This window comes from Thunnus maccoyii, chromosome 14, assembly GCF_910596095.1.
Source record: "Thunnus maccoyii chromosome 14, fThuMac1.1, whole genome shotgun sequence".
NCBI lineage: Eukaryota > Metazoa > Chordata > Actinopteri > Scombriformes > Scombridae > Thunnus > Thunnus maccoyii.
Window position 1 is genome coordinate 24,883,544 of NC_056546.1, and position 25,222 is coordinate 24,908,765.

At 39.8% G+C, this 25,222-nt stretch overlaps 3 protein-coding genes across 4 annotated transcripts in view; all 3 read right to left on the bottom strand.

Moving 5' to 3' along the window:
- Positions 1 to 990: 990 nt before the first annotated feature.
- vent (ventral expressed homeobox) lies at positions 991 to 2,209 on the bottom strand. The gene is made up of 3 exons (XM_042434014.1): positions 1,993 to 2,209; positions 1,682 to 1,881; positions 991 to 1,410 (listed from the first exon to the last, which is right to left on the bottom strand). Exons 1-3 carry the CDS (start codon positions 2,159 to 2,161, stop codon positions 1,174 to 1,176), a joined length of 606 nt encoding a protein of 201 aa, XP_042289948.1. The 5' UTR covers positions 2,162 to 2,209; the 3' UTR covers positions 991 to 1,173.
- Positions 2,210 to 3,788: 1,579 nt separating this feature from the next.
- vox (ventral homeobox) lies at positions 3,789 to 5,000 on the bottom strand. The gene is made up of 3 exons (XM_042434013.1): positions 4,610 to 5,000; positions 4,276 to 4,508; positions 3,789 to 4,161 (listed from the first exon to the last, which is right to left on the bottom strand). The coding sequence occupies exons 1-3, from the start codon at positions 4,881 to 4,883 to the stop codon at positions 3,907 to 3,909; spliced, it is 762 nt and encodes a 253-aa protein (XP_042289947.1). The 5' UTR covers positions 4,884 to 5,000; the 3' UTR covers positions 3,789 to 3,906.
- Positions 5,001 to 9,858: 4,858 nt separating this feature from the next.
- LOC121911895 (kinase non-catalytic C-lobe domain-containing protein 1) overlaps positions 9,859 to 25,222 on the bottom strand; it is a 40,336-nt gene continuing 24,972 nt past the window's right edge. For both annotated transcript variants that reach the window (XM_042433831.1, XM_042433829.1), the window contains exons 17-31: positions 21,425 to 21,684; positions 20,083 to 20,444; positions 19,177 to 19,270; positions 18,988 to 19,085; positions 18,703 to 18,887; positions 17,039 to 17,149; positions 16,712 to 16,859; positions 16,258 to 16,413; positions 15,631 to 15,837; positions 15,374 to 15,456; positions 13,198 to 13,342; positions 12,509 to 12,631; positions 12,079 to 12,138; positions 11,464 to 11,621; positions 9,859 to 10,726 (exon numbers count right to left, since the gene is read on the bottom strand). In XM_042433831.1, coding sequence (XP_042289765.1) covers positions 10,498 to 10,726; positions 11,464 to 11,621; positions 12,079 to 12,138; positions 12,509 to 12,631; positions 13,198 to 13,342; positions 15,374 to 15,456; positions 15,631 to 15,837; positions 16,258 to 16,413; positions 16,712 to 16,859; positions 17,039 to 17,149; positions 18,703 to 18,887; positions 18,988 to 19,085; positions 19,177 to 19,270; positions 20,083 to 20,444; positions 21,425 to 21,684 — 2,419 coding nt within the window. In that variant the 3' untranslated portion in view covers positions 9,859 to 10,497. The remainder of the gene's footprint in view (positions 10,727 to 11,463; positions 11,622 to 12,078; positions 12,139 to 12,508; positions 12,632 to 13,197; positions 13,343 to 15,373; positions 15,457 to 15,630; positions 15,838 to 16,257; positions 16,414 to 16,711; positions 16,860 to 17,038; positions 17,150 to 18,702; positions 18,888 to 18,987; positions 19,086 to 19,176; positions 19,271 to 20,082; positions 20,445 to 21,424; positions 21,685 to 25,222) is intronic.

Here is a 25,222-nt window from a genome sequence, read left to right on the forward strand (position 1 = left end):
GGTATTTCCTATTCTGATTCCAAATTGCCAATCATAAGCGAACCAGGCATACCCGCTTTATGACACAGTGACTCAATCAGTCACCTATTTAGCTGGTGCCACCTAATGACTTTAACGTGAGGCAATATACACCTTCTGCAGACTTGAGGGCGCCGTCTCTCCGCGTCTTTCAAGTAAGTGCGAATTGTTCAATCGGGAGACAATAGAGCTCAATGGATCTCAATGATCTAGCAGTTACCTTTGCTTTGATGTCCCTTTGAAGATGCAAATCTACATCGAGCAGGGAGCGATCACAGCTTGGAGTCATGCCACCGGACGCCAAAATGAAAATATTTGCCTGCAGCAGCCGGAGACAGCATCTTCAACCCCCTGCGCAGGACTGAGAGACAGGCTGTCCAGGGCCTGCGATACCTCAAAGTCTTCCTGTGCTCTTTTGCAATGATATGCAACAGTGTGAGAAAACCCTGAATTCTTCACTATGCACTTTCTCTAGAGAAAAAGAGGAGGGAGAGACAGAAAAGAATGAAGCACAATATGGTGAAAACAGGACGCACGAACAGTCGCCATTTGTTCCTTTTGTGACAGTTAACATCAATGTTACAACAGATGGCAGCACACTGTATCTCCTAATTTGGTATATGCCATGATCATATGGCTTTGCATTTTAATGAGTCCATTCCTACACTTGTGCTTTTTCAAAACACTTTTATGAGCTATTGTGTAAGGAAAATGGAAACAATCCCTCCCTTTTTAATTTGCGCAAATGTGTCCTTTAACGATTTATTATATATATATATATATATGTGTGTGTGTGTGTGTATTAAGGATACCAGCCTACACCATTAGCCTAATGGTGTCATAATTTCAAGACTGAGTTTTAGAGGATATGGTAGAGAAAATATTGTCAATAATCCAAACAATTTAGACTGTCAAAAAACTGAAGAGGCCATTCATCTTTAATAACGTTTTATTCGTGACATAAAACATACAAAATTTGATGCAAAAATACATTACATTCTTCAAATCATATATACAGATAGCATCAATAGTCTTATATAGTGCTTCAGAAATATGTAAAAGCAATTATAATATTCACAACCCCTCTTTTAAAGAGAGCAATGGAAACATGTCTAGATTCTAGACAGGAATTTTTGGAGAGAAAGTTGGAAGAGTTCAGTAGAAGGGTGGGGGCAGGATGACAGGGTGGGTGCGGTGCTGGTGCAGAGGAGGGGGGAGGCTCGTCCTGTGGAGCGGCTGCAGCTGCGGGTAGAAGGGGAGCTGTCTACTCAGGACGGGGTGCTGAAACAACACAGGCGGCAGGAGAGCGGCCGGGACCGACAGGAACTCAGGCCGCATATCCTGCACCTCCCGTTTCATCTTCATCCTCCTGTTCTGGAACCACGTTTTCACCTAAGAGAATATAAGGAAGTCATTAACTAATGCTTCTATATGTAAAGAAAGTTTACTTTTTAAACTTTTCATGAGTTTAAAAAGTAGGTGAGTTTTACAGTTTAAAAGTAAATAACGACAGATCAGGAGTCTCACATTATACTTTTACGTTGCTTTACACAGAATAACACAACTCTACAAGGCCAATAAACCCAAACTGATAAAAATGAACCATTCCTCATGTTGCTGTGACTCTCTCGGACCACATTTTTAAGCACTGGCTCAAACTTACCTGAGTTTCAGAAAGATTCAGCTTCTCAGCAAGCTTCCTTCTCTGCGTGGCGCCCAAATATTTGTGCTTGCTGAAGGTATTCTCCAGTTTGCTGATTTGCTCTGAGGTGAACTTGGTCCTCATCCTTCGCTGCTGGGTTGCTTCCCCCTCGCTGTCGTCTCCAACCTCACTCTCAGACCCTGATGTGTAGCCACAACTATCTGGAAAGAAGGAAGAACAGAGCGCTAAATTAACTTAGTCGAAATCGATGTCTACACAAAGGTTTGTCGATCTCAGCTCATGAGGAAACCAGAGTTTATCAGTGAACTTACTGTTTGGCGAGGTCGGAGAGTATTGGCTTCTTGATTCCTTTGTAAAATCCACAATTTCATTATGGACTTTTGAATAAAGCGCAGCATCCTTCTTTGGAGTCATCTCCTCAGTGTCCCTTTGCGTTGTATAATAACTTTGGGAAAGCCACTCCACAGAGAAGTTTGCCATGATGTATCCAAGCAGTAGTCTCAAGGTGTGTGTTTGTTTGTGTGTTACCACTTGGATGACTCTTGGCTGCTATATAGGAGGGGCACACGTCTCTATTTGCATATGCAAAGGGATCTCAACGGAACGATAGAAACTTGATGGTCGTTGTAATTGAGGTTAATAGAGGCTTAGTTGTGGTTTTTCTCACGTTCATGGCTGGCTGAGATGCTCTGGCGCCAGTAAGTCTGAGTATCAGTTACCTGGCATCTCTGCATAAAGTGATTCAGGGGTATACATCCGCTGCTCAGTACAAATGTCAGCACTCCTTGTCCCAGGATGTCACAATATATCAAATAACTGTATATTTTATTATCAAATCAAGCATTTACTGGCAGGTTAAGACACTGGAATTGTTCAAATTTAAAAACACTTTTCACTCAAAATTTCTCAACTGTCCTGACAGCCTGCCAAGAGAGAACGACAGAGAGAAGAGACATCTCCTCTTGAGTGAGTTGAGGAGTTGCAGACAGAAGCGCCCAGCTGTCTGCGCATCAAGCAACCCGCTGATGAAACCTTTGTTATGGGGGGACTGGGTGGGTGTGACCACAGCCAGAGAGCATCGACAGAAAGTGAGAAAGTTCCGTTTGATCTTTGTTGACCTGTTTGAATGAGACATTTGCTGCAGGGCCTCTGGGCATCGTTTCAGACCCCATACAGCAGGTAGCCTGTAAGTGTATTGTTGAGAAACCTAAATTAACTGTCAAATATATCAACTGCAGCAACATATGGAAACTGTTTATATCTACAAATGAGTTTTCTTGGAATTGCATTATAGGTGTAAGGTGACTTTAAATGTCCTGAACCCATTTGGCACTCTAAACACAAGGTTTAGATTGATAAGGGCTTGCAACTTGCACACATATGACCTTTTTAATCATCTTAAAGCTGTTGCGAATCAAGTTTGCTATCTTCAAATCTCATCACATACCTTAGAGATCAGATTCTTTGGCATACAAAACCCCAGACTCTCTGGAGCCGGGCCGGAGGGCTCCTGTGGTAAGTGTAAACTCATCAATGAGCGGCTTAATTAGGACTAATTGTTGACCATGATCTCCCCGTTACCCGGCCTTTGAAGTGCAGAGATGGAGACAAACAATGCATATGAAAGGCCAGCCTATGGTCAGTCTTTGCTGACAAGGGGGAGAAAAAAAATCTCTCATCATGAATTTGACATCTGTAGCACAAAAGCTGCCGCTTTTGTTATTGACTGTAACATTACAGTAGATGAGGCCCAAACACTCAGTGATTCAATTTATGTATCTATGATTTATTTATTATGTTTTTATGAGAGGATCAAATCAGGAGATCCATACAATGAGTTGTGATAAGAACCTTTAACCTAAAACCAGTGGAATTTGTATTGCCTCTTTCTTTGTTTTATCTGCCTCTCTTCTTAAGATGAAAGACGGGATGATCCATTCATGTTAAACTAATCCTGCAATAAAGATAATATCATCAGCTCTATCTGAAGGATACAATGGCACCTTTAGTATCTGTTATGTATGCAAAGCAAAGAGAGCAAAGAGTCCAGTGCTGCAGTATAGAAGATAAACTTTATTCAATGATAAATAGACTTTTCTGTTATCTATATACAACTTATATATCAAATATAAGTAATAAAATCACACATCAAATAAAACAACTCTGGATTGCACGTGTTTGGATTTCAAGTGTTTCAGTCGGAAAAGTCTGTAGTTGGGAGTTCTTCAGTAGAAATGTGGGTTGTGGATCATGACACGCGGGGGGTGTTGAGGGGGCATCTGCTGCTGGAGGACCAGCTGCGGGACAGGGAGTGGGTAAAAGGCCGGGCTGGCTGAGGAGTAGTGAGGTTGCTGTCCAGCCATGCCGTGGTACTGAACCGGGGGCAGAGGCTGGAACATCACCGGTGGGACTTGGGGAGCGAGGTAGTCCTGCACCTCCCGTTTCAGCTTCATCCTCCTGTTCTGAAACCAGGTCCTCACCTGAGAGAGAGAGAGAGAGCAAAAATAAAGTCAGTATTCAGAGTAGTGCAGGATGAGAGACGTAATCGGGAAATGTTATTAAACGGATTTGTTGGCGTGAGAATCGCGTCATACCTGAGTTTCTGTGAGGTTCAGCTTCTGCGCTGTCTTCACTCTCTCGCCAGCATCCAGGTATTTGTGCTTGTTGAAGATCTTTTCCAGTTTGCTGATCTGCTCGGGGGTGAACTTTGTGCGCACACGGCGCTGTGGTCCGTCTCTCTCCACCTCGCTTCCCTCATCCACAGAGAGACACTCAGAGGAAGCCGCTTCGCTCTCGTACCCGGAGGAGTAGCCGCTGATTTCTGAAACTGAAGGCAGGAAAACTCTGGTTAGAAACACTGAAGACTGAATTAAGAACATTTGGTTCACAAACCAAAGATTTGTACTTGGAGTTTGGAGTTGTACTTACTTGGTGAGGCGCAGTTTGTTGGATGCAAAGGTGAGCACAGGCTGGAGTCCTGATGCGCGCTGCTCTCCACTGGATCCATGTGCTCAGCGGGCTTTGATGGTCTGGGTTTTGGCTGCAGGTAACCCTTGCCATAAGTCGGAGGGCGCGGCTGCACCACGCAGGGAATATGTGGCCTGCAGGTCGGCGCAATATCCGTGACATCTCCGTGCTCCTCTCTCGCCGCGGTGTTGTGATGGCTCTGGGCAAGCCAGTCCACAGAAAAGTATTTCACCATGTTCGCAGTGCTGCTCAGTGACCTGTAAATCCAGCAAATGTCAGAGGGAGTGTGTGGTAGCAGCTCCTGTCTAGGCTCAGCCTTTATAGGGCCTGGCCCTCCCTGCGATTTGCATATGTAGAGACCCTTGTTAACGCCTGATCGATCCCGATGATTAGGGGTTAATGGCTCGTTATTGAACTCTTTACATATCCTGTGAGTGTGTGAAAACCTGGCGCCGCCGAGTCTGTGAGAACCCTCCTGAGCTCATACATTTGTCCGCCCCGACTGAAACTGAGGGCTCCTCAGGAACAGCTGTATCTTCTGTAGAGGTGGAGACCAAATACTTTCATGTTGCTGCTGCATACAGTAGCGCCGGAGGGAAAGTGTGAAAATGACGAGTCTCATTAGGCCTGGTGCAGTTAAAGTTCTCATTTGATACAATTTCCTGCTAGATTAATGTCATGTAATTTAATTTAACGTGGGTGTTCTCTGGGTCTGATAAAGAGAAAAAAATATTTAATGCAGTGGTTTTCAAAGTGGGGTGCAGAGTCCCATATGTCCCAATCTAAATAGTTTGTCAGTAAGTCAACTCAATGACTCTTCAGTCATTTCCTTATCAGTTATATACTTGGGAACTACTTTTTTTCTCTCATTGTGGGATCATTGGGGTATCTATTATCAGATGTGGTTTAAAGGTGTCTATTTGAGGTCTGTGACACGCCAATATCTGAAACACTGGAGTGCATCAGTGGCTGAAGGCTCAGAGAGCACAGATATGAGAGCAAAAGGAGAAATGGAGAAAAAATCTTTTGCATTTCTCTCTCATCTGCCCTGCTATTAAAATGCATATCATTCTGAAACCTATAAGACATAATTAGTAATTAAGGAGAAGCTCCAGATTTCACTTAAACCCTGATAGTTGTGATCCATGTATTAAAAAACCCCTCTGAGACCTGGTCTGTGGTGAAGGACCCAAAATTCAAAATGTATTTGTTGAGCATCACAGATTTGTCATTTGTCTCCTGGTTATGACTGACAGTTTTTAAGATTTATATATGACAGAACGGTCTCATACAACAGGACCAGTCATTTTTGTATTCAGTAGAATCCCATTTGAAGTCATATAGCCTAAATATTGACCAGACATCTAACAGTGCGCTAGTGACCAAATGGAAGGATTCATTTAAGATGAGAGAAACTTTTGAGACATTCATAACTCTTTTTTCACTGTAACCCAACACGTTCCGCAAGAGAAAACTGCAGCGCGCAATTATAGGCTTACTGGTGCAATCAAACTAGTTCTCTATTTGATTGCACAAGCGATCTTCAATGGTTCCTTATTGACATGTCTTTGATACCCTGGTGAGCGCTGGCGCCAAGCTACCCAACAGCCAGCATTTGGCACAGGCGCTACAAACATTACAGATCAAAGGTATTACAGTAGCAACACAATTACGGTTGATTGTCGGTCCATTCAAATGTAAATATGCTAAAACAAGCTGCGAGGGAGCTGGGAAAACCCTGTGAGTGCAAACAGCCCCGTAGAAAAGCCTCAAGTAATCCTAAAATTGCCCTGCTTCACATATCAGTGGCTACAATATTACATTGATGATTAATTAGGCTACAGAAATATGTAAGGTCACAATAAAACTAGTTGAGATTGTCTAAAACTTCTCTTGAAAACAGGAGAGCACATTGTTCATCAGTGTTGGCTTGAAATGTTCACTCGTCACTATCTGTAAGCTGTTGATGATTGACAGCATCGCATCATGTACATTAGGTGCCAAATAAACCAAGACACAACCCCCGTGAGACAGCGCACAACCCGGCGGATCCGCGGCCCTCCTGGGAGCGATCTCTGCATGAAGCAGCTCTGGAACAACTGATCGTTTAGTTCTATGACAATGCAGATAAGAGGCCGGGCCTAGTTGTCTCCTTTATCGGTGATCTGTCGCTATGGAGGCAGGAGTCCCTCAGCCTTTTGGGGCTCTTTATCTCTGAGGCTTTGAAGATGCGCCCTGATCCCGTTAGATAACAATAAAAAGCACCCGGGACGTCGCCTTCACACTGTGCCTATTTCCTCAGCTCGGTCTGCCTGCCTGCCTGGCCTCTGTCTGTCCCAGAGGAAAACCTACACTGATTGTATTCTAATTCTCACTGGGGCACTATTGTCTGGATAAAGCGAATCATCCAACAGGTCACGTTTTTGTGCTGTTGGAAAGTGGCACAAGTATCTTTTATAACTCACAAAGTAAATAAACCAGCACATTTTGGATTTTCTAGTGCTTTTGCTGAAGCTTCTTCAGATTTTTCATGAAAATATTCACTGTCCTGAATGTATTTACAGTGTCAAACATTAAATTAGTCAATGGGTAATATAATGACCCTGTCATTGGATTATTATTACCGATGCATACAAGTGTAAACAGCATTTTATGTTGTAGCTGGTTGAAGTGGATACATTTTAAGTATTTAATAGGGTACATGTTTTTTTTATGTAAAATCTTAATCTGCAAAGTACTATAGCTGTAAAATAAATGTAGTGGATTAAAAAGTGCAATATGTCTCTATGAAAAGCACTGGAGTAGAAGTATAGAGTGCATGGAATGGAAATAGTCATGTAAAATTGCCCTTAAGAACAGTGCTGTGCTTACAGTTACATTTCACCACTGCCTGGGCCCCCTCTAACAGCCCAAAAAACATGCGGAATATTGTTTTATCACATTAATGCTTCATGGCTTTTAGCATAAATTTTATGAGAATCACTTATAAACATGATTTTGAAATGACGTGTCAGAAGTCCGCAACAGAAAATCAGGCATTATTTCTGTTTGGAGTCTCCAGCTGTAAAACATGGTTAAATAATGGATTTTCATCTTCTCTATGACTGTGATTGGTGTTGACCTTGTTATGCAGCACTTCTTCCAAATAAATTCATTTGGATTTCAGTTTATGAAGTTTCATAACAGTTTGTTAATAAGAGGTGTAACAGGGTGATAACATACAACTTTTTGTCAAACAAAAGGAATAGCCTATATTTGTTCATGCTCATATACACTATATCGTCTTAATCATGAAATATTCCCATTTTTCTTGTGATATCAATTCTTTATGGTCATGTCTGTCTTTTGTCACCTTTGTCAAACATGTAAAACCAATTTGTAGCCAAGGGAAGGGTTACCACTTCAACATTTTTCTACATATTGAGTTTTAATAGGGCCAGAAGAAAATTTAAGTATTAAAAAGAGAAAAACACATACAGCAATAAGCTCTGTAGGGCCCCAAACAATGAGGAAATAAAGCAAATTTCCACAAAACACAATGGTCAAATGTGCCAAGATAGATAAATGTAAATATTTTGACATACTGTATGACAAATATGACCTTGTGGTCAGGTTTCATATACTGGCTTAAAATATACTGAGACTAGAGACAAAACCCTCTAGTGATTAATTAGGTGGAGGAAACGCCAGAAAGTACAATAAGGTATAAATACTTAACAATAAAAATCCCTACAGGGGAGAGAAACCAGCTTCAGCTCTCCCACCACAATCCACATTCCCTGACAGATGTAACAGGAGTGTAGCCTGCCATACAGCCATTCTATCACAGATGTTGCCAGAGAATAATACACTTTGGCAAGAGAGGGCTTATAAAATCTAATTTATTTGGCTAAATTAAGCAAATCTTCATAGCACGTCACATTCCATCTCCACGGTGTGTTTGATGGCAGAAGACCATGGAGGAGAGAGCGGGCAGGAAAATAGAAAAATAGACACCGACTTAACATCATTCCTCAAATAACATTTTGCACAGACATCTCATTATGTTATATCATTTTCTCTGTAATGGTAAGGTATTGTCATGACGGTAAGCTTGTCTAGGTTTGGTCCTTCACGGCACACTATTGATTATAAATGCAATTATTTCACATTGTGCAGTTTAAATGGAATTAATATTATATATTAATTTACCAATCTAGTCATATCAATCTCTTTTTGTAAACAAACACTAAATATGTCTTAAAAACAAATGATCCGTACACTGTCCAAGAAATGTAAGACATTCTGCCTCATTTTGTCTTGTTTCCTAATAGTCAAAAACATTTCAGCAACATCAAACAGATTTTATTTGAATGTTTGACATGGATTAACCTGCTAGTGGGTCATGGAGGCCCTGTTAAACCCCCCTGTTCCTCCCAGCCTTTGTGCTATGTGCAGTATTCCTCTGCTGGAGTACAACATGGCCTCAAGTTTGCTTTGAGATCATTTAATTACACAATAAACTAATTTAGGAATATACACTTTGTAAGCATGATATCAGCTGAAATAATGAAGGTCTTAAAATAGTTCTTGACACAGAACCTCTTTGAGTCAGGGCCTCATGTTCAGGCAACAAGACAAGTCTACAGCCATGCTAGCAGCTCTGTGAGGCTGTATGCAGGCAGTGGTGCCTTGAGCTAAATGCTAACATCAGCATGCTAACATGCTCTCAATGACAATGCTAACATGAGACAGTTTGGCAGGTATGATGTTTACCTTTATGATCGTCGTTTAGCATGTAAGCATGCTAACATTTGCTTCGAATTAGCGCTAAATACAAAGTACAGCTGAGGCTGATGGGAATGTCATTAGTTTTGCAGGTACAGTATTTGCATATAAACCCAAGTGTTGGACATATTTAAATTTCGACCTGATGATGGCATTAGATGCAAAGTTGTTGTTACAATTCATCCCGAGCGGGACATTAATATGTGAACCAAATTTTAATGGAATTCCATCCAATAGTTGTCAAGATGCTCAATGTAAAGTTGAGAGATTATCAAAGTCAGAAGGATACATGGTAAGGGAACTATGAATGACTGTATCTCACTTGATGGCAATCCATACAATACAATAGTTGTTGAGATATTTCACTAAAAATGCCAACCTGATGGTGGCACTGAAGGAAAAGTCAGGGGATCACCAAAGTCAACAGGCTTCATCCTCTGGGGAACAGGAATGTGTGCAAATTTCATAGCAATCTATCCAATAGTTGTAGAGAAATTTCAGTCTGGACCAAAATGATGCACTGACTGACCAACACTGCCATTCATAGAGCCACACTGCTGGTGTGACTAAAATAGCAGGGTCCACCTAAAAGCCCTTATCATGTCAGCTGACATTGTGCTTTAATACAAACAAAGTTGTTTGACATGTGTTCTGAATTGCTGTCATATTTTTCTACATATGAATATATGGAGGTCTTAACCGCTAAGTTACAGGGTAAATTCACAAATAATGATATAAAATGTTAGTATGTGAGTTGAGATGAAATCATTGCAAATTACAAATATCATCCATTACTTTTATCTTTGTGGAAGAAAACTAAAATGCTAATCAACAGCAGAACATGTGTAATCCAAACAGTGTGAGTTATGAATAAAGTCTAAATTGATATTATTATTAAAGTTAAAGGGGGAGCTTGACAAAAAAATGAACATATAACAGCAGAGAGAAGCTTTCCATTCTAGCTCTGTTGCCAGGACAACAGAGGCATGTGAGGGTCGTGGCCTCATTCTGGGCTCAGAAATGGGGTGTTGACCTGGTGGTGGTGTCTTGCTCTGAGCTGTGAGGTGTGACTGGGACAGGGCTCACTGGAAGGAGGCCCTAACCCTCCTCAGTGTGTCCTGGATCCTCTGTGTTTGTCGCTCGGTGGACTGCTGGAAGTTGGCATCGTTGGAAGCGGCCAAGAGGCGGATGTCGGAGGTGCCGAGCCGGGCGATGCGGCACTGAAGGTAAGCCTGCAGCTCCCGGTCCGGGCTGTAGGTGTACACAACCTCCTGGAAGGCGTGGACCTGACTCACCAACTTTGCTATGCTCCTTGAGCCAAGAATGGATGGATGAGAGGATGAAGCAACATGAAATGGGAATACAGAAGAAAAGTAAAAGTGAAGACATGAAAAGAATTATATATCTACATGCATATAATATCCATTTTTTTCTGCTTAGCAGCATCACCAGATCTGTCTGTGACCTGATTTTGGAGAGAGCGGGGATAACCCTGAGTAACCAGCTGTGTCTCTGCCTCTTCCTGCTACATCTCCTGACCCCAGCATCTGGTTACACCCAGTCGCCTCTCAGCAACTGGCCCGAAACCTCTTTTCCAATCCAACCCCTTCCCACGGGCGCCATCTGGTGCAGCACTGGCACCCCTACCAACAACCCAAATTCAACAGCTGTGCCATTACCATCCAACTGCCACTTGTTATGACCTTAGCATCTGGTCAGCCATATTGGAGTGAAGGAGAAGGACACAGGAAAATGCGTCCTCGTAGTAAGTTGGCCAACTTTGCTGTAGATGGATACTTGGGATGTGGATGAGAGCTAATTTTCAGTTAATGGTGCTAACTGTTCATATTTTGTGTCACTATAAGGATTGGTAGTAGGGTAATTTCAGAGGCTGTGTGCACATTTTACTATCACAACAACTCTAAAAATATGAAATGAGTGCCAATTCCAGCATGACGTAAAAACATTAAAGCAAGGGAGGGGATCGGGCACCTCCCATTATGGATGCGTCAGTGAAATAGCTCATAACAACTAGGATTTCCTCTCACCTGAGCTTGGTCCACTTGCAAGCTCCAGTAGTGAGCGTGAAGGCTCCGATCTCCCGCTGCTGGACGTGCATGGCCAGGATTTGCACCGAAGGCAGAGTGGGCCTCCTCCTCGTTTGTTCTCCCCCCATCAGACACAGGTCGTCACTCTTCAGAAACACCTGAGGAGAGAGCAAATTATGCACGCAGCAGATAAATTTGTTCTTACTGGATTACATTTTCCAATTAAACCAAACTCTCAGTTATAAGCATGCCCAATGTGGCGGTATATAATATAACTGAAAGACTCTGAAAGAAGATTTTCAACAAATTTAACCTCTTTACATTTCAAAGCCAAGAAAGCATACCATTTCTGTTTTTACAGCTACCTGTGAAGGTTGATGAGAGAGTGACGCATGTTGTTTGATGCATCAGGTTCTTTTGAGGGTAACTTTCAGAAGCAGAGCCAGCTGTAAGCTCTCTGCACACAGGCAAGTTGCTTGAAGCTGTTTTCCTATTGATTTGTTTGCCCCGCAGCCCAGTTTCACAATATGTGGCCAGCCTTGCCTTCAGATACAAACAAAATACATGTGTGCTTGTGCGAGCGCACGTTCACAAAACACACCTACACACACGCACCTGCACGGCTCGTAGCTCCTCCAGGATCTCACACACTTTGGAAGGCAGATGTTTCCAAGCCTGTTGGCGAGAGAGGAGGAAGTTTTTGTTTAGTAGCTCCAAAATGAAGACTAATTATACTGTGGCTTCAATATAACACATAAGTTAATTAATATAACCTGCCTTTAGATGAAAATATGGAAATTTCTTATATTCTTTTAATTTGAATTTTTTTAATTACTCCAATTCACAGGCCCCATTCCTCCTCACTGCGCTCACACTTCCCACATCTTATTTGAATGCATTAATGTTAATTTCTCATTTGTGAAACTAATGAAACACCATCCAAGTTCTATCATGGCTGAAAAAAAAACATTTAGCTCGAGGGCATCTGACTTATTGCAGAAGCTCACATTTCGTGTGAGGAGTAATTTATGAGATGTAGCCTTACTGGTAATTGCCTGACAATCACATTCTCCAGACCTCCAAGGACCTGCATGGCTGTGGCAAAGTTCCTCGATTCGTAGCAGTGTTTTCCAATCGTCAGATACTTGGTCAGCAGAGCAACTTGTGTCTGCATAAGAGGAGAGTTTGCAATGAAAAAAAATGGAGAGAAAATAGCTTAACAAGGCAAAATGCATGCATCTAATAGCTCTTTAAAGTGGGATGCATTTTTGGGAGTACAGCCGACTGCATAATGAAGTGTGTGAATGCAAAAATGAGAAAAATACTGTGTGTAGATGTTTCAAGGCATCGTGGGTTGTTCTACATTACACTACTGCTTCTGCTGATTATTATTCAATTTAATTCCAAGTGCATTTATTTGTATATTCTATTTTTTACTTTCATTATGAGCTGCTCTCTTTTTGTAAGATCAAATGAAAGCTTATGATGCCACAGAAATAATTTAACAGACAGCTGTTTGAGGTTTCACACCCATATGTTCCTGTCTCCTACTGTCTATAAACCATTCAACCAAGACACCAGAGAAGGAAAAGCAAGCACATATGGGGAAAGTGTGTGACTGACATGACAGTCCCTGTCCAATAAGAAATCAAAGCAGAGGTTGTGACAGTAATGGCAAACTTTTTTTTTTCTCCAACTGACCCTGTTCCCTTCATGAGTTACATCTTTCCTCACCTTGAGGGAGTCACAGACGACTACTTCACCAGAGATCCAGTTAGTGACACTGTCAGAGTACGTGAGCAGCTGCTGGAGGTAGCTGTCTGATGGCGTCTCCTCGAGACTGCTGCCCTCTGCTGGTGGGATATGCTGAGACACATTCCTAGTAGGTGAGGAGAAAACAGTAAAACAGATACTTAAACAATTAGAGATCAGTTAGATTTGCAGTAAATTTAGTTATTTACCAAGAAAAAATGCCAAACATTCACTGGTTACAGATTTTCAAATGTATTTGCTGCTTTTGTTATATGAACATTAAGTTTATTTGCCTGGACATGTACTGTGCTCACAATGTGTGTGGTTTTCCACTAATATATAAGGGTGCATGTGTGTTAGACAGACATAAATCCAGCACATAATACAATAGAATACCAACTAACTCTGGTTTTGGCACACAAAAAAAAGCAATTTGAAGATGTCACCTTGGGCTTCAGTATATTGTGATTTTTCACTATTTTCTGACATTTCTTGTTTCACTAAATGAAATTGAAAAATATAAACATATTAATTGATAAAAATATTTGTTAGCTGCAGTCCTTCCCAAGACATGATTATTCACAGTATACCAGTAACAAAATACAACAGATTTCGCTACATATTCCAAAACATACATGTGCATTAGGGGTCAGAAATTAGGTTTAACCACAGCCCACGTCAGCATTGTTCATTTTACAGGCACTGAGAGGCAAGCCTATTATTTTCAATTTTTTTTTTCTTTTAATTTAGTTAAGAATACAGTTTATTAAAAAAATGTATTTTTGTAAGATTGTTTCTGAGGGAAGAAAACAAGTCATTTTCCCCATTAGTGATTGAGGGGCAACAGCAGCATAAGTTAATACTTTTAGCAGTTTAGCAAAAAATGACTCACGTACACAAATGCTTTCTGTTTGCTGCACTACACAACTAGATATGTAATCTCCACACTGATTATCTACACATAATTAAGAGTGGCTTGCATCATTTGTGATTGAATGAAATACTGTTGTTTTTTTCCAGTGATGATACTAAGTGGATGATCCTGATTAAATAAACTAAACTAAACTTAAAGGTTGCCATAGCAAAAAATCAGCATGCTATTTCTGTTGGACAGCCACTCTTTTGTGTTTGTGAGACACAAAACTGTGATGGCCAAAGGCTGAAGCAGTGGAGTTAAAACTGTGTTTGAATTCAAGGAGCGCTTGCTTCATTAAAATAAAGTGAATTATATTATTATTATTTATTTGTGTTACTCATCTGGTAACTTTATTAGACTTGATTTCAGCACCATGTGCAGTTCAAACAGCCTGATGCAGAATGACGCACAGTGACCTCAGTTAGCATGCCTCTCTTTATGTGTTGCATTGATCATAATTAAATGTTACAAAAAGGATTTTAAGCCTTGTATTTACATTTCTGTGTACAGTAGATTTATAAAAATCATGTAAAAGTTTTAATGGGAACTATAAATGGAAAAAACTTTCATCATAGGGACAATATTTTTGTTGGAAGGCCAGATTTGGCCCACAGGCTGTTATTTGCCTTCCACTGACACACATTATTATTATATAATATGCTGCTGCAGGGAAATTCACTAATGAAAGTTCATCTTACAATTCACAGTGTCACTAAGTCAACAGGCCCTCACATACTTTGTGGAAGGAGAATAAAAGACATACTGTGACATACTATAGGAAGAAGACTATCTACATACAGATGGGTGACAAATTAGAAATAAAAGATTATAAATGATTGGAAAATTAAACAAATATGTTAACAAGGCTTCCATACAGGTCACAAAGGGGCACTAAATGGTTTAATAAGTGTGACATTTTTGTGAATCATATCATATGGCCTTCACAGTCACTGGATGTCAACCAAAAAACAACTAGAGTGACATGTATGACATGTTAGACAGTGCTCTCAAACACTGTCATCAAAATATCAACTGAAGGAGTATCATTTGGAGGGACGATGAAAATCCCACCAGCAGAGATGACACACTTGCCAGATCAATGACAAGAGGCACCAAAGCTGTTCTGGTGACTCAGTGTGACCCAACACTTTACTGAGACACTTAATGTTATGTTTTTCTTTGATATCTAACCCATCTGTATGTAAAATAGGTTAACATTGACACAGCTGACATTATACTCACTTGTTTGGGTTCAAGACCTTGTCCCTGATTCCTTGTATTCTAGAGTTGAGGAAATGAACTGGATGACATCCTTGGAAAATGTCCTGTGTTTCAAAAGTCACAAATGAAACATTAAGTCATAAGTTGACTGTATTACTTGCAATCAGAGTGTTACTACGCATTCATGGAGAAATGTCTCCCTCTGGTGTTGAAGAGAGACAACAACAACCTGAGTACATGGTGGGAGAGCAGACTATACAGTATGTGTGTGAGTAAACCTGCTGCAGGAGGGTGAGCTGTTGGGCTACGTGCTGTGCACTGTATTCGTTCTGGCTGAAGGGAAGTCGATCCTCGCTGTGCAGGCAGACGTTAGAGAGATCATTAGCCAGGGACCCGTAGCAAGGAATAGGCAAGGCCGCAGCTATGGAGAAGGCATTCTCTTTAGGCATGGATGGTGAAGGCTCCACTATTCTTGAGATCCTCCACTGAAGAGTTAAGAAAAAGATTTGACAAGAGAGAATACATGTTCTGAATCATGTGAACACACCGACACTACAGCAACAGAGGAAGGCAGAATGCTGTTGTGTATTACATGCAGGGTACTCCAACACAATCTTCTTCTGTAAAAAACAAAACAAAACAAAAAACTGGACAAACAGATTTTCTGTATTTGCCCAGATTTATTGTAGCTACTGTATTGATTTTGGTTTTGACTGTATAGTTTTGCACATTGAGGAGTCATCAAAAAATGTAAGAAATCATTTTTTTTCCTCCTCAATAGAAGTAAAAGAAGAGCAGACTTAACGTTTTTAGATGACTTTAGCTTCTCACTTTTTGGTCATGGAGGTTTTACATTTACAAAAACAAACTTAACATGGCATAACTTGTCATCACATTCTACGAACCTTTCTCCCAAGATCCTCAGTAGATGAATGGACAGCCACAGATTCATTCTCTTCCTCAAAGCTGATTTGGCTTCCTCCTCCTTTGCTCCAAGTTATACTCAGAGGGCTGTGGAGAGCAGCAAGAAGGGCCTCCCCTCGGCTGTCCACAGGGATTACCTGTGGAAAAAACAAAAATCAGGCAACTACAAAATATAGTACACTTACTAAAATGTTATATTTATTGTGCCTTAAATCAGTCAATGCAGCGATTAAATGGCGTAAATTATATTTTAGAGTACTAACACATGCTTTTATTGATGTCTCTGTCATCTAATAAGACACTATAGTGATTTGAGTTTAATTGTTCATGAAAGATTTTACCAGGGGTGGAGCAGCGATTTTTAAAGCGTGGGGATTCTAGAGGTGGGACATGAGCACTGTAAAGTGTAGAGCAAAATGTTACTTGTCTGGTTACCTCGGTATTGATGAAGTTTTCTAGTGTATCCACAAAGCTGGACTTTGGTGTGAAGTCCACCAGTTTACATTCCGTTATCCAGAACTGGAGAAGGTCCAAACTGCGATGGAAGATCTTTACGTTGTCCTCTGACATGTCTGGACCTTCTCTGGCATTGAAAACAAACATCTATATCTTATAATCAGTGGACAATGTTTCATACGCTGTGTATTATGTTTTGTAGTTTACTGGAGAGGCTTGACTGGAGATTCTCATGGGTTTTCTTGGCATATTGTTCCGTAATATAATATTTCTCTATGCAATCATGAGCCACTGGATATACTCTACCTTGCAGCACTGATGAATTTATCCATTATGAACTGAAGAAACTGTTCAGGAGTGCAGAAGAAACGATAGGTATACAGAAACTGCTGGATGTAGCCCTCCGCAGCAGCATTTCTGTGATGAAAAAGAACACAGTGACACTCAATTAAGTTCAGTAAGCAACTGTTAACAACAGTTAATAACACTGTCTACTGGCAAAAGTGTGAGCAGCAACCTAAATGTCCCCCAGCAGCTTCCTTCGGCTCCCCCTGGGGGATCCTCAAGCTCTCTCAGACCATACGGGAGATGTGATCCAGTATCTGCTATGTCTGCCCCGGGACTTCTTCCCAGTCCTTTGTGCCCAGAACATTTTCAAAAGGGGAATATGAGGGCACCCATAAAAATCATATCCTAACATTATTGGAAGGATTACAATTTCATGAGGATCCCTTTATGTTTAGTTCTTAGGTTCTGTAAAACAAAAAATAAACCATCTTTTAAGGACATCAACTGAAAAAAAGCCATATCAATGCCCTTAGAAGTAAAAAAAAGAAAAAGAAAACTCTAGCTTGAGGCAATGGGAACAAAATGTAGATAAAAAATTCATAGATTTTTGTCCCTGTTTCTGTGATTGTTGATACAGTTTCCAGAGCAACAGATAAAAAGCTGATACTGGATCACGAGACTTCCCAGCAGCAGTAATTGTGTTATTGTTTATAGACTAGAAATGAATTAGAGATGGCAATTTTGTAATCTTACTCACATTTAAATAAAATGTAACTGACTGCATGACTTTCTAAATAGAGAGAGCATGACAGACAGAGAATATGCATGGATAATCAAGAGAGGAAGAAAGAAAAATGGTTTACTGAAAGACAATGTGTTTACTGTACATACATTGTTAGTTCCATAGAAACAGTGCTGTGTGACCAAAGTAAATTTGCAGCTTTAAATATCTTTCTTCTTCTTGATTTTTCTTATCGTTAACAAATTCCACCAGAAGACCAAAACCAGTAATAGACTGATTAAGTATTTCCAGCCTTCCCCTTTATTAATAAGACAGTCTATAGCCATGCTAGCTGCTTTGTGACTCTGTGCTTGACAGGCACAGTGGTGCTCTGAGCTAAATGCTAATGTCGGCATGCTAATATGCTCATTGTGAAAATGTAAACATGCTGATGTTTTGCAGGTATAACGTTTACCATTTTTACCATTTTATTTTTGTGTGTTAGCATGCTAACATTTGATAAAAAGCATGAAAGTACAGCTTATGCTGATGGGAATTACATTAATTTTGCGGATATTCGGTCACAAACCAAAGTGCTAAATAAATGTAGTCAAAAAAAAAAAAAGTAGGATTCAAGCTCTGGGGACCACAAATGTCTGTATAAAATGTCATGGAAATCCATCCAACACTTGTTGAGATATTTCAGTCTGAGTAATGCTGTTAGTATGGCTTAAAACATCAGCAACATATTGCTCGGATAATAGCTGTAATGCATCTTTAAATTTTAGGAAAATATTTGTTGTAATTTGTTAACTTTGTGTGAGATCCCCTTGTTGGACACAGCAGGGAGGGCACAGAACAGATAACAGATCAAAACACTTTGAGATATTTGACCTCATGATTTCACTAAAAAAAATGCAGTGGCCAATACATTTTAAATTTGAACCCTCATCAATAATACCTGGCGTAGAGGTATGCCATGAGACCCAGAGGAGTCCCAGCTTGCAGAGTGCTCTTTCCTTTGCTGCTTCCAAAGCTCAAGAAAGAGGTGTCCTCAGAGGATTGGAAGTCCAAAGAGCCAGGTCCACAGGCAGCCAAAGAGGGCAGTAGTGAAACCTCCAGACCCCACTGGTCCACACTTAGTATCTGCAGAAATACAAGAAATTATATTAAAGCACAGAAAATCCAGACTGTTGCATAATAAATAAACTGATGTGTTGGTGTGATGTGAGTACTTCATCAGTACCTCAAGGTATTTCTTCACACAATCCAAGAAGACCACTTTGGACCTGAGTTCTTCAAGCTGGGACTTGAGTTTGGACAACATCAGTTTGCTCTCAGAACCTTTGGGATACATACACTGTTTTATAGGTCATACTGGAAGCTAAGCATGCCATTTTCACACAATAGAGGTGTTATGAAATGGGTACCCAACCTTTGTTTTTTCTCTCTTGTTGAATTAGCTTCTGGTAGAAATTTTTCGTTTTCTTAAGATTCCTTGTTTCAATTATCAGCTGCTGCTGCAGTTCCTGTTCAAAGGAAATCATACGAAATCATAAAATAACACCATGTCTTCCACTGAAAGAAGCCTTCGGCTTTTTCCAGTGGGTGCAACACTTTTTTTTCAGCTCTCTTCACCGTGGCAACAGAGCGCAACAGATCTTTTGAAGTGAAATGAGTGAGAAATCGCAGCAGCATGGCTCTTAAGGTGTGTTATTACTGTAGCTGTTACACAAACCCTCTGAAGGAGCAGTGGTGCCATCAAAGTGTGCAAACACAAAGACTATTCATTAATATTCTTTTGCAAATGATAATAACTTCCTCTGCCAAGGGCTAAGTTCAACATATTAATATTCAGATCCAGTTTGGAGAGAATAATACGCCAATTATCTTAAAGTCCCCCACATGTTCTTGCCCTATTTACCCCAAAGCCTGACCGTGCCCCACTTCATTACAGATAGGAAAAATAATTCCTGCACTTATTCATAAAACCCAACCTGACAAAAGGCTGAATGAAAGTAGGACGTAAAACATAATAATGTGTAAAATGCATAAAGAATGAAAATGAAAATACAGAATTAAATGAAGCATATCATTCTCAACCAGCAGTTTCTAAGTATAAAGCAAAATAACACAATGAATGAACACAATGAAAAATATTTTGATGGAAAGAAGCATCCTGAATATACACAACTCTTCCTAAACTACAACTGCAACCTGCATCACATGAAAAATACATGTAGTTGATTGTGTAATAGAAGGTAATAAATAAATCAGCTGCTCCATGCAGTCTGGGTTAAGGTCAGATATGACTCACTGGCAGCTTCGCATGTTAACCTACCTGTGTTTTCAAATCCAGACATGGTGATCCTGTGTGCTGTCCCAGATTCACGGAGTACTGGATCACCTCTGGGCTAAAACAGTCTTCTCCAAAGAAGGCCAAGGCCCAGGCTGGGCTGTAGCTCAGGCCTGGTCCTTCTCCTCTGGATCCAGGCAAAAGGAATTGCATTGACACCAGAGAATCACTGTCCTCCATGTCCTCAGAGCAGTCAGGGCTCATGTGCTCATCATGGGCTCCAGGCAGCCCTTCTTCTCTCCCCGACAGAAATTCAGCTTCAGAGGGGCTTTCATCGCTGCCCCCCGCTGAATGATCTCCTCCCTCCATGACCCCTGCGTCCGAACTGTCCCTGTCAGTGCTCGCGCCTCGATTAGAAAATAGAGACGGAGGAGAGAGGGGGGCAGAGAGGAGGAAGAGAGAGGGGACTGAATCACATGGATGGCAAAAAAACAAACCAGTTGTGAAGAAAAAACAGATAGAGATCCATGGCGCTGGGGGTATTTGTTACTAACCCTGTCACAGTTGCACAATGCATCCACTGTTTAACAGATGAGCTTAAAGGCAATTAAAGCTGATCCTGTCCTCTTGCAAACTTTCTGTCTCAAGTATCTTGTAAGAGCCTGTTTGTAATCATGACCCATGTCTAGCAGACGCAAATGTGTGTATGTGTGTGTATGTGTGTGTGTGTGAATCTCATTGCCAGGAATAAGTTCCACAGGAAAAAAGAAAAAAATCTTTGGAGTTTGCTAGCATGCCTTGGACTCAACTGAATGAGATGCAAACTTAAGAACAGCATCCAACAGCCAGTCACAGCACTCATGACTAGTCAGCAGCCAAATAAAGTGAAACATATTATAGATGGGTTGGGGTTTAAGAGTAACTTCAAATCCTTTCCAGTCCCTTGTTAAATCTATTCAGGTAGTTTGCTTGAGGGGGATGACAGTTTCTTAGTAGAATGTATTGTTCTTATTGCACTCAGTGCAGTAACATTTTTTTGTTACAAGACTTCCTGTATGAGTGTTAATTCTTAATTATTAGCATTCAAATTTTGTCACGTAGATCACATTTTGTTTTTAGCTAAATGACCTTTGAGTGTTTTGTACTATTTTCTGAGGGGAAAACAAAGTCTAAAATGGAGATTTAAGATCTGATAAGATATTATTAGACCCTGACCTTAACAAATCTGTTTATTTTAAGAACTTGAAACTGAATCCAAACTTAAATAGACTTTTGGAACCCATCCCTACAGATGTACTATATCCTCAAGATCAACATTTTTCCACAATCATGACTTAAATGGCCTTGATCTAAACATCAAGGACAGTGTTGAGCTTCTTTGTCCTACCTTGGCAGATACGGTGTTCACTCTCCTCTGATTTTAAATCAAAATCTTCAAGCGCAGCCTCATTTTCTCCATGACAGGACAGGGCCTTGGTTCCTTCCCATGAGTCCACAGCAGCAGGACTGGCAGTGTGAATGTTTCCATTCAGGTCGAGACAACCATGCAGACGATCTTCTCTCTTCCCTCTCCAGGCAGTGGCTATCACGGGTGGGGTATTAGCTGCCCTTTTCACTGCCTGTGATGGAGGCTGCTCATTAGAGTCGCTGCATGGGGCGCATAAGGAGAGAGAAAACACACACACACCGAGTTCAAAGGTAGTGACGTTTACCAATTATGTATGGAAAAAGCCAATCATATGCATTTAAATATGTAATAAAAGACAAATTGAACATATAAAATGCAAACTACACAGATGAACAATGATTCAGAATACAGCGTACAACTTTTACAGCAGTGTGGATTTACTGCTTTAATGTGAAAGCACAACAGAACCCAGTTGTCCATAGTAACAATTTTTTAAGTACCAAACAAGAGGCCATCAAAGACTCATTTCAAACATCTTGCAGCTTGTCGCTCACATCTTACAGCTAAGCATGCACTTGCAAATCCCTCCAAAATTTCATCAGGACACGGTTCACTCCTGTCCATGTCACAGTTAGAGTGGACTATCTCAGTTGAGAGGCTACAGTGCTCCCTCTATTCTCTCAGAGAAACTGGAACAGTGGAAAAACCCTCCACAGCTGAAACCTGTGAACGAGCCCACTGCCAGAGGAAGAGAGTGTCTCTCTTGTCTGCAAAGCTGTGATGTCTCCCTACCACAGCAGATTAAAGGGCCTCTCCACATATTGCCCTGGGCATAAGAGCATGGCAACGCCTGGATAAAAAGATGTCTGAGAGAGCTGAAAGGCTACAGTTAAGCCCCGCCCGGGGTGGAGCTTAGCTGTAGTAACACAGAAGAGGCTTTACATGCATCTTCAGCATTGTTAGACATTCTCCTCAGCACTGACACAAAACTGTTACCATAGGGATCATTTGTACTGTTGGGTGAAGTTCATGTATGAAGTGCATGTTACATTCATGCTGATTTGAACGCTGCGTATGGGTGTGCACATGCATTTATAAGTGTGTAGAGGAGGAGAGGTCATTTTCAGCGAGGACTAGATTCTGTGTCTATTCTTCAGAACCCACATGAGAATAAATTACAGTTCTGAATAAAAGCAGCCTAATTTGGGCATATCTCATTATTTAGGAAGAAGCTGTGGCTGTTTTGTTGTCAACAGGATATCCTTATTCAATTAAGAGTAATTACTCTGAGACCACAGATAATCTCTTTAATTCATAATGTAGGCTAATTGTTCTGATTCGATTCATTAGACAACCCACACCATGAAAAACAGCCATTTAGTTTTAGGATTAAGAACTGATGCATGATCATGAAAAAACTTCAGAATCTGAACTGTACTGCACTGAGTCGTTAAAGCTGAAATATATATCATTTTTTAACTATTTAATTTTTAAACAAATGATAAAACATGATTATTTGTATTTGTATGACACTTAATGTGATGGAAATGAAGAGTGGAAACAGAACAAGAGATTTTAAGAGTGAGGTACAAGTCAGTATTGCATTGGGCCATTTTGCAATATTTGTATTTAAATGTACCTGAATGTCTGAATATCACACCTGAAAACTACCCAGACCTGTGTGTTTTCAGCCTCTAGTCTATTTGTGTACATATGAATAAATCAGCATCATGAAAAGTCATGCTGCTTTGCTTTCTAGCAGTTCTTGCTCACAATGTAAAGACAACAGCTATGAGTAAAGATCTGAAGAAATAAGCAGTGCAGTTTTGGCTTAGTATTTCTATTTCTATTTGAAATTATATTAATTAAATATTTTTATTTAGGATTTGTGGATATTTATCCTAAATAGAGATCTTGCCATGACTGACTTTTTTACCCTTTATTTATTCAGTTTCACTGAGAAGAAGCCTCACACTGGTCCACAGCAGTGTGTGTAATCTCTATGACTCTGACATGATTGATATAACATTTGTGGCAACAAAACAAGTATTACAGCAAATATTTGGATGCTGTTGATATCTGTTCAGAGCACATTATCTGTTCATATCAGAACAGTGTATTTGTATTCGCTTACATGGTGCGATCAATTATTTTCATTAATATGTTGATTTTCTGAAAAACCAATTAATTGTTATATGAAATATAAATTTCTGGAAAAGGTGTGAATTGGTTTGGCCCATCCTCCACTTTGTGACTTTGTGTACACTCGCTCAGTAAATTCTATTAGATCCTCTAGAATATCCTCTATACAAGATTGTACCATAACATTTTATCGCACTGCATTTGGACAGTCAGCTTTCTCTGTGAAAGCCACAACTCAGCCGGCCTGATGACATGAAGAGCTTCAGTCCCATCGGTACATTCAAAACCAAATAAAAAAATCTACTAAAAACCACTCAGCTCTGTAACCACTGAATCTAAATTTCATCTCATGGTCTTCTCATATAATCTCTAATAATCTTGCTTTTAATTTGACAAGCTTACATTATTAATTTCTAATTGACATTGTGGGTGTATGTGATGTGCTATTGTGTGTAGCTTTGTATTTTGTATAATGTGTCCTGTGTGCTTTTTCTTTGTTGTTGTGCTGTTTTTGTGCTGATGTTTTATTTGTAGAGACTGCAGATAAAAATTAGCTTTAAAGCTAATTCTGGTGCAGTATATCAAATGTTAACATTTATGTTTAAAACTGTATATTGTCCCAATAAATACGATACAAACAATTTAGAATATTTATTTTAATTGAAAGGTAATGCTTTATTTTACAGGTCCTTCAATTTTATAGTAATTTCTTAGAAAATTCTAAATTTGCAGGTATTTAAAGTTTAATTTTTTTTGTATATTTTATAGAGAGGATGGTGCAATTTGGTACAAATTATAGGAAAACAGAAAAGACAAAAAGTATCTGCTGTATAATCTTTATTTTAGGACATTTCTTTGAAAGGATCATGTAATTTGGTAGTAAAATGGAAATGTCATTATAGAGGTTTTAAGAAACATTCATATAGGCTAATATGTAGTTTGACTCATAAAACTATACGCTAAAAGCTAAGTAAGTTTTCTATGAGTTAAAGATGTTAAAAAGTCTAATTTATTGAGAATTATGTATGAACCCAAATATAATAAATAGGCACTGACCAACTAAACCAACTAAACACTTTTTTCTGTTTTTTCTTATAATTTGTACCAAACTGCAACACCAACTAACCTGCATATTACTCCAGGAAGTTAGCATGAAATTAAAGGACCTGTAAAATAAAGAGTTACCAAAAGAAACACAAAATCCTCACATTTAAGAAGTTAGAGCCAGTGATTTTTTTCTTTTTTCTTCTTCACATTGTTTATTACTTAAACAATGTATTGATCATTGAAATTGTTGATTAACTTACCATTAATCACAAATTAACTGATAATTATTTTCAGAGCAAATAATTCAAAAACATGGATTCCAAGTTTGGACATAATTGGGCTTATTAGGAATGTTAGAATGTGCAGCTGGTGGCAAAGTTAGACATTTCAGTGTGCTCTCTTTACTAAGTAAACAGTCACTGAAGAGAGTAGCAGACCAAAACAACAAGCTGTGTCTCTGGCTACACTTGTCATTGTTCCTTTGTCCAAAAATTGAATCCAAAATTGAAAGAAATCCTTTTTTTCTGACCTATTTTAGTTAGGCTTTGAAAATGTTTTTGAAGAAAAGGACAGACTCAAGTGTTTGAA

Excerpts from the sequence above, each read along its gene's own strand:
- vent (XM_042434014.1), bottom strand. The coding sequence starts at position 2,161 with ATGGCAAACTTCTCTGTGGAGTGGCTTTCCCAAAGTTATTATACAACG. Across the intron at positions 1,882-1,992 it reads CTCTCCGACCTCGCCAAACA|ATAGTTGTGGCTACACATCA; the intron begins GTAAGTTCACTG and ends CCTTCTTTCCAG. Across the intron at positions 1,411-1,681 it reads TGAATCTTTCTGAAACTCAG|GTGAAAACGTGGTTCCAGAA; the intron begins GTAAGTTTGAGC and ends ATATTCTCTTAG.
- vox (XM_042434013.1), bottom strand. The coding sequence starts at position 4,883 with ATGGTGAAATACTTTTCTGTGGACTGGCTTGCCCAGAGCCATCACAAC. Across the intron at positions 4,509-4,609 it reads AACAAACTGCGCCTCACCAA|TTTCAGAAATCAGCGGCTAC; the intron begins GTAAGTACAACT and ends TCCTGCCTTCAG. Across the intron at positions 4,162-4,275 it reads TGAACCTCACAGAAACTCAG|GTGAGGACCTGGTTTCAGAA; the intron begins GTATGACGCGAT and ends TCTCTCTCTCAG.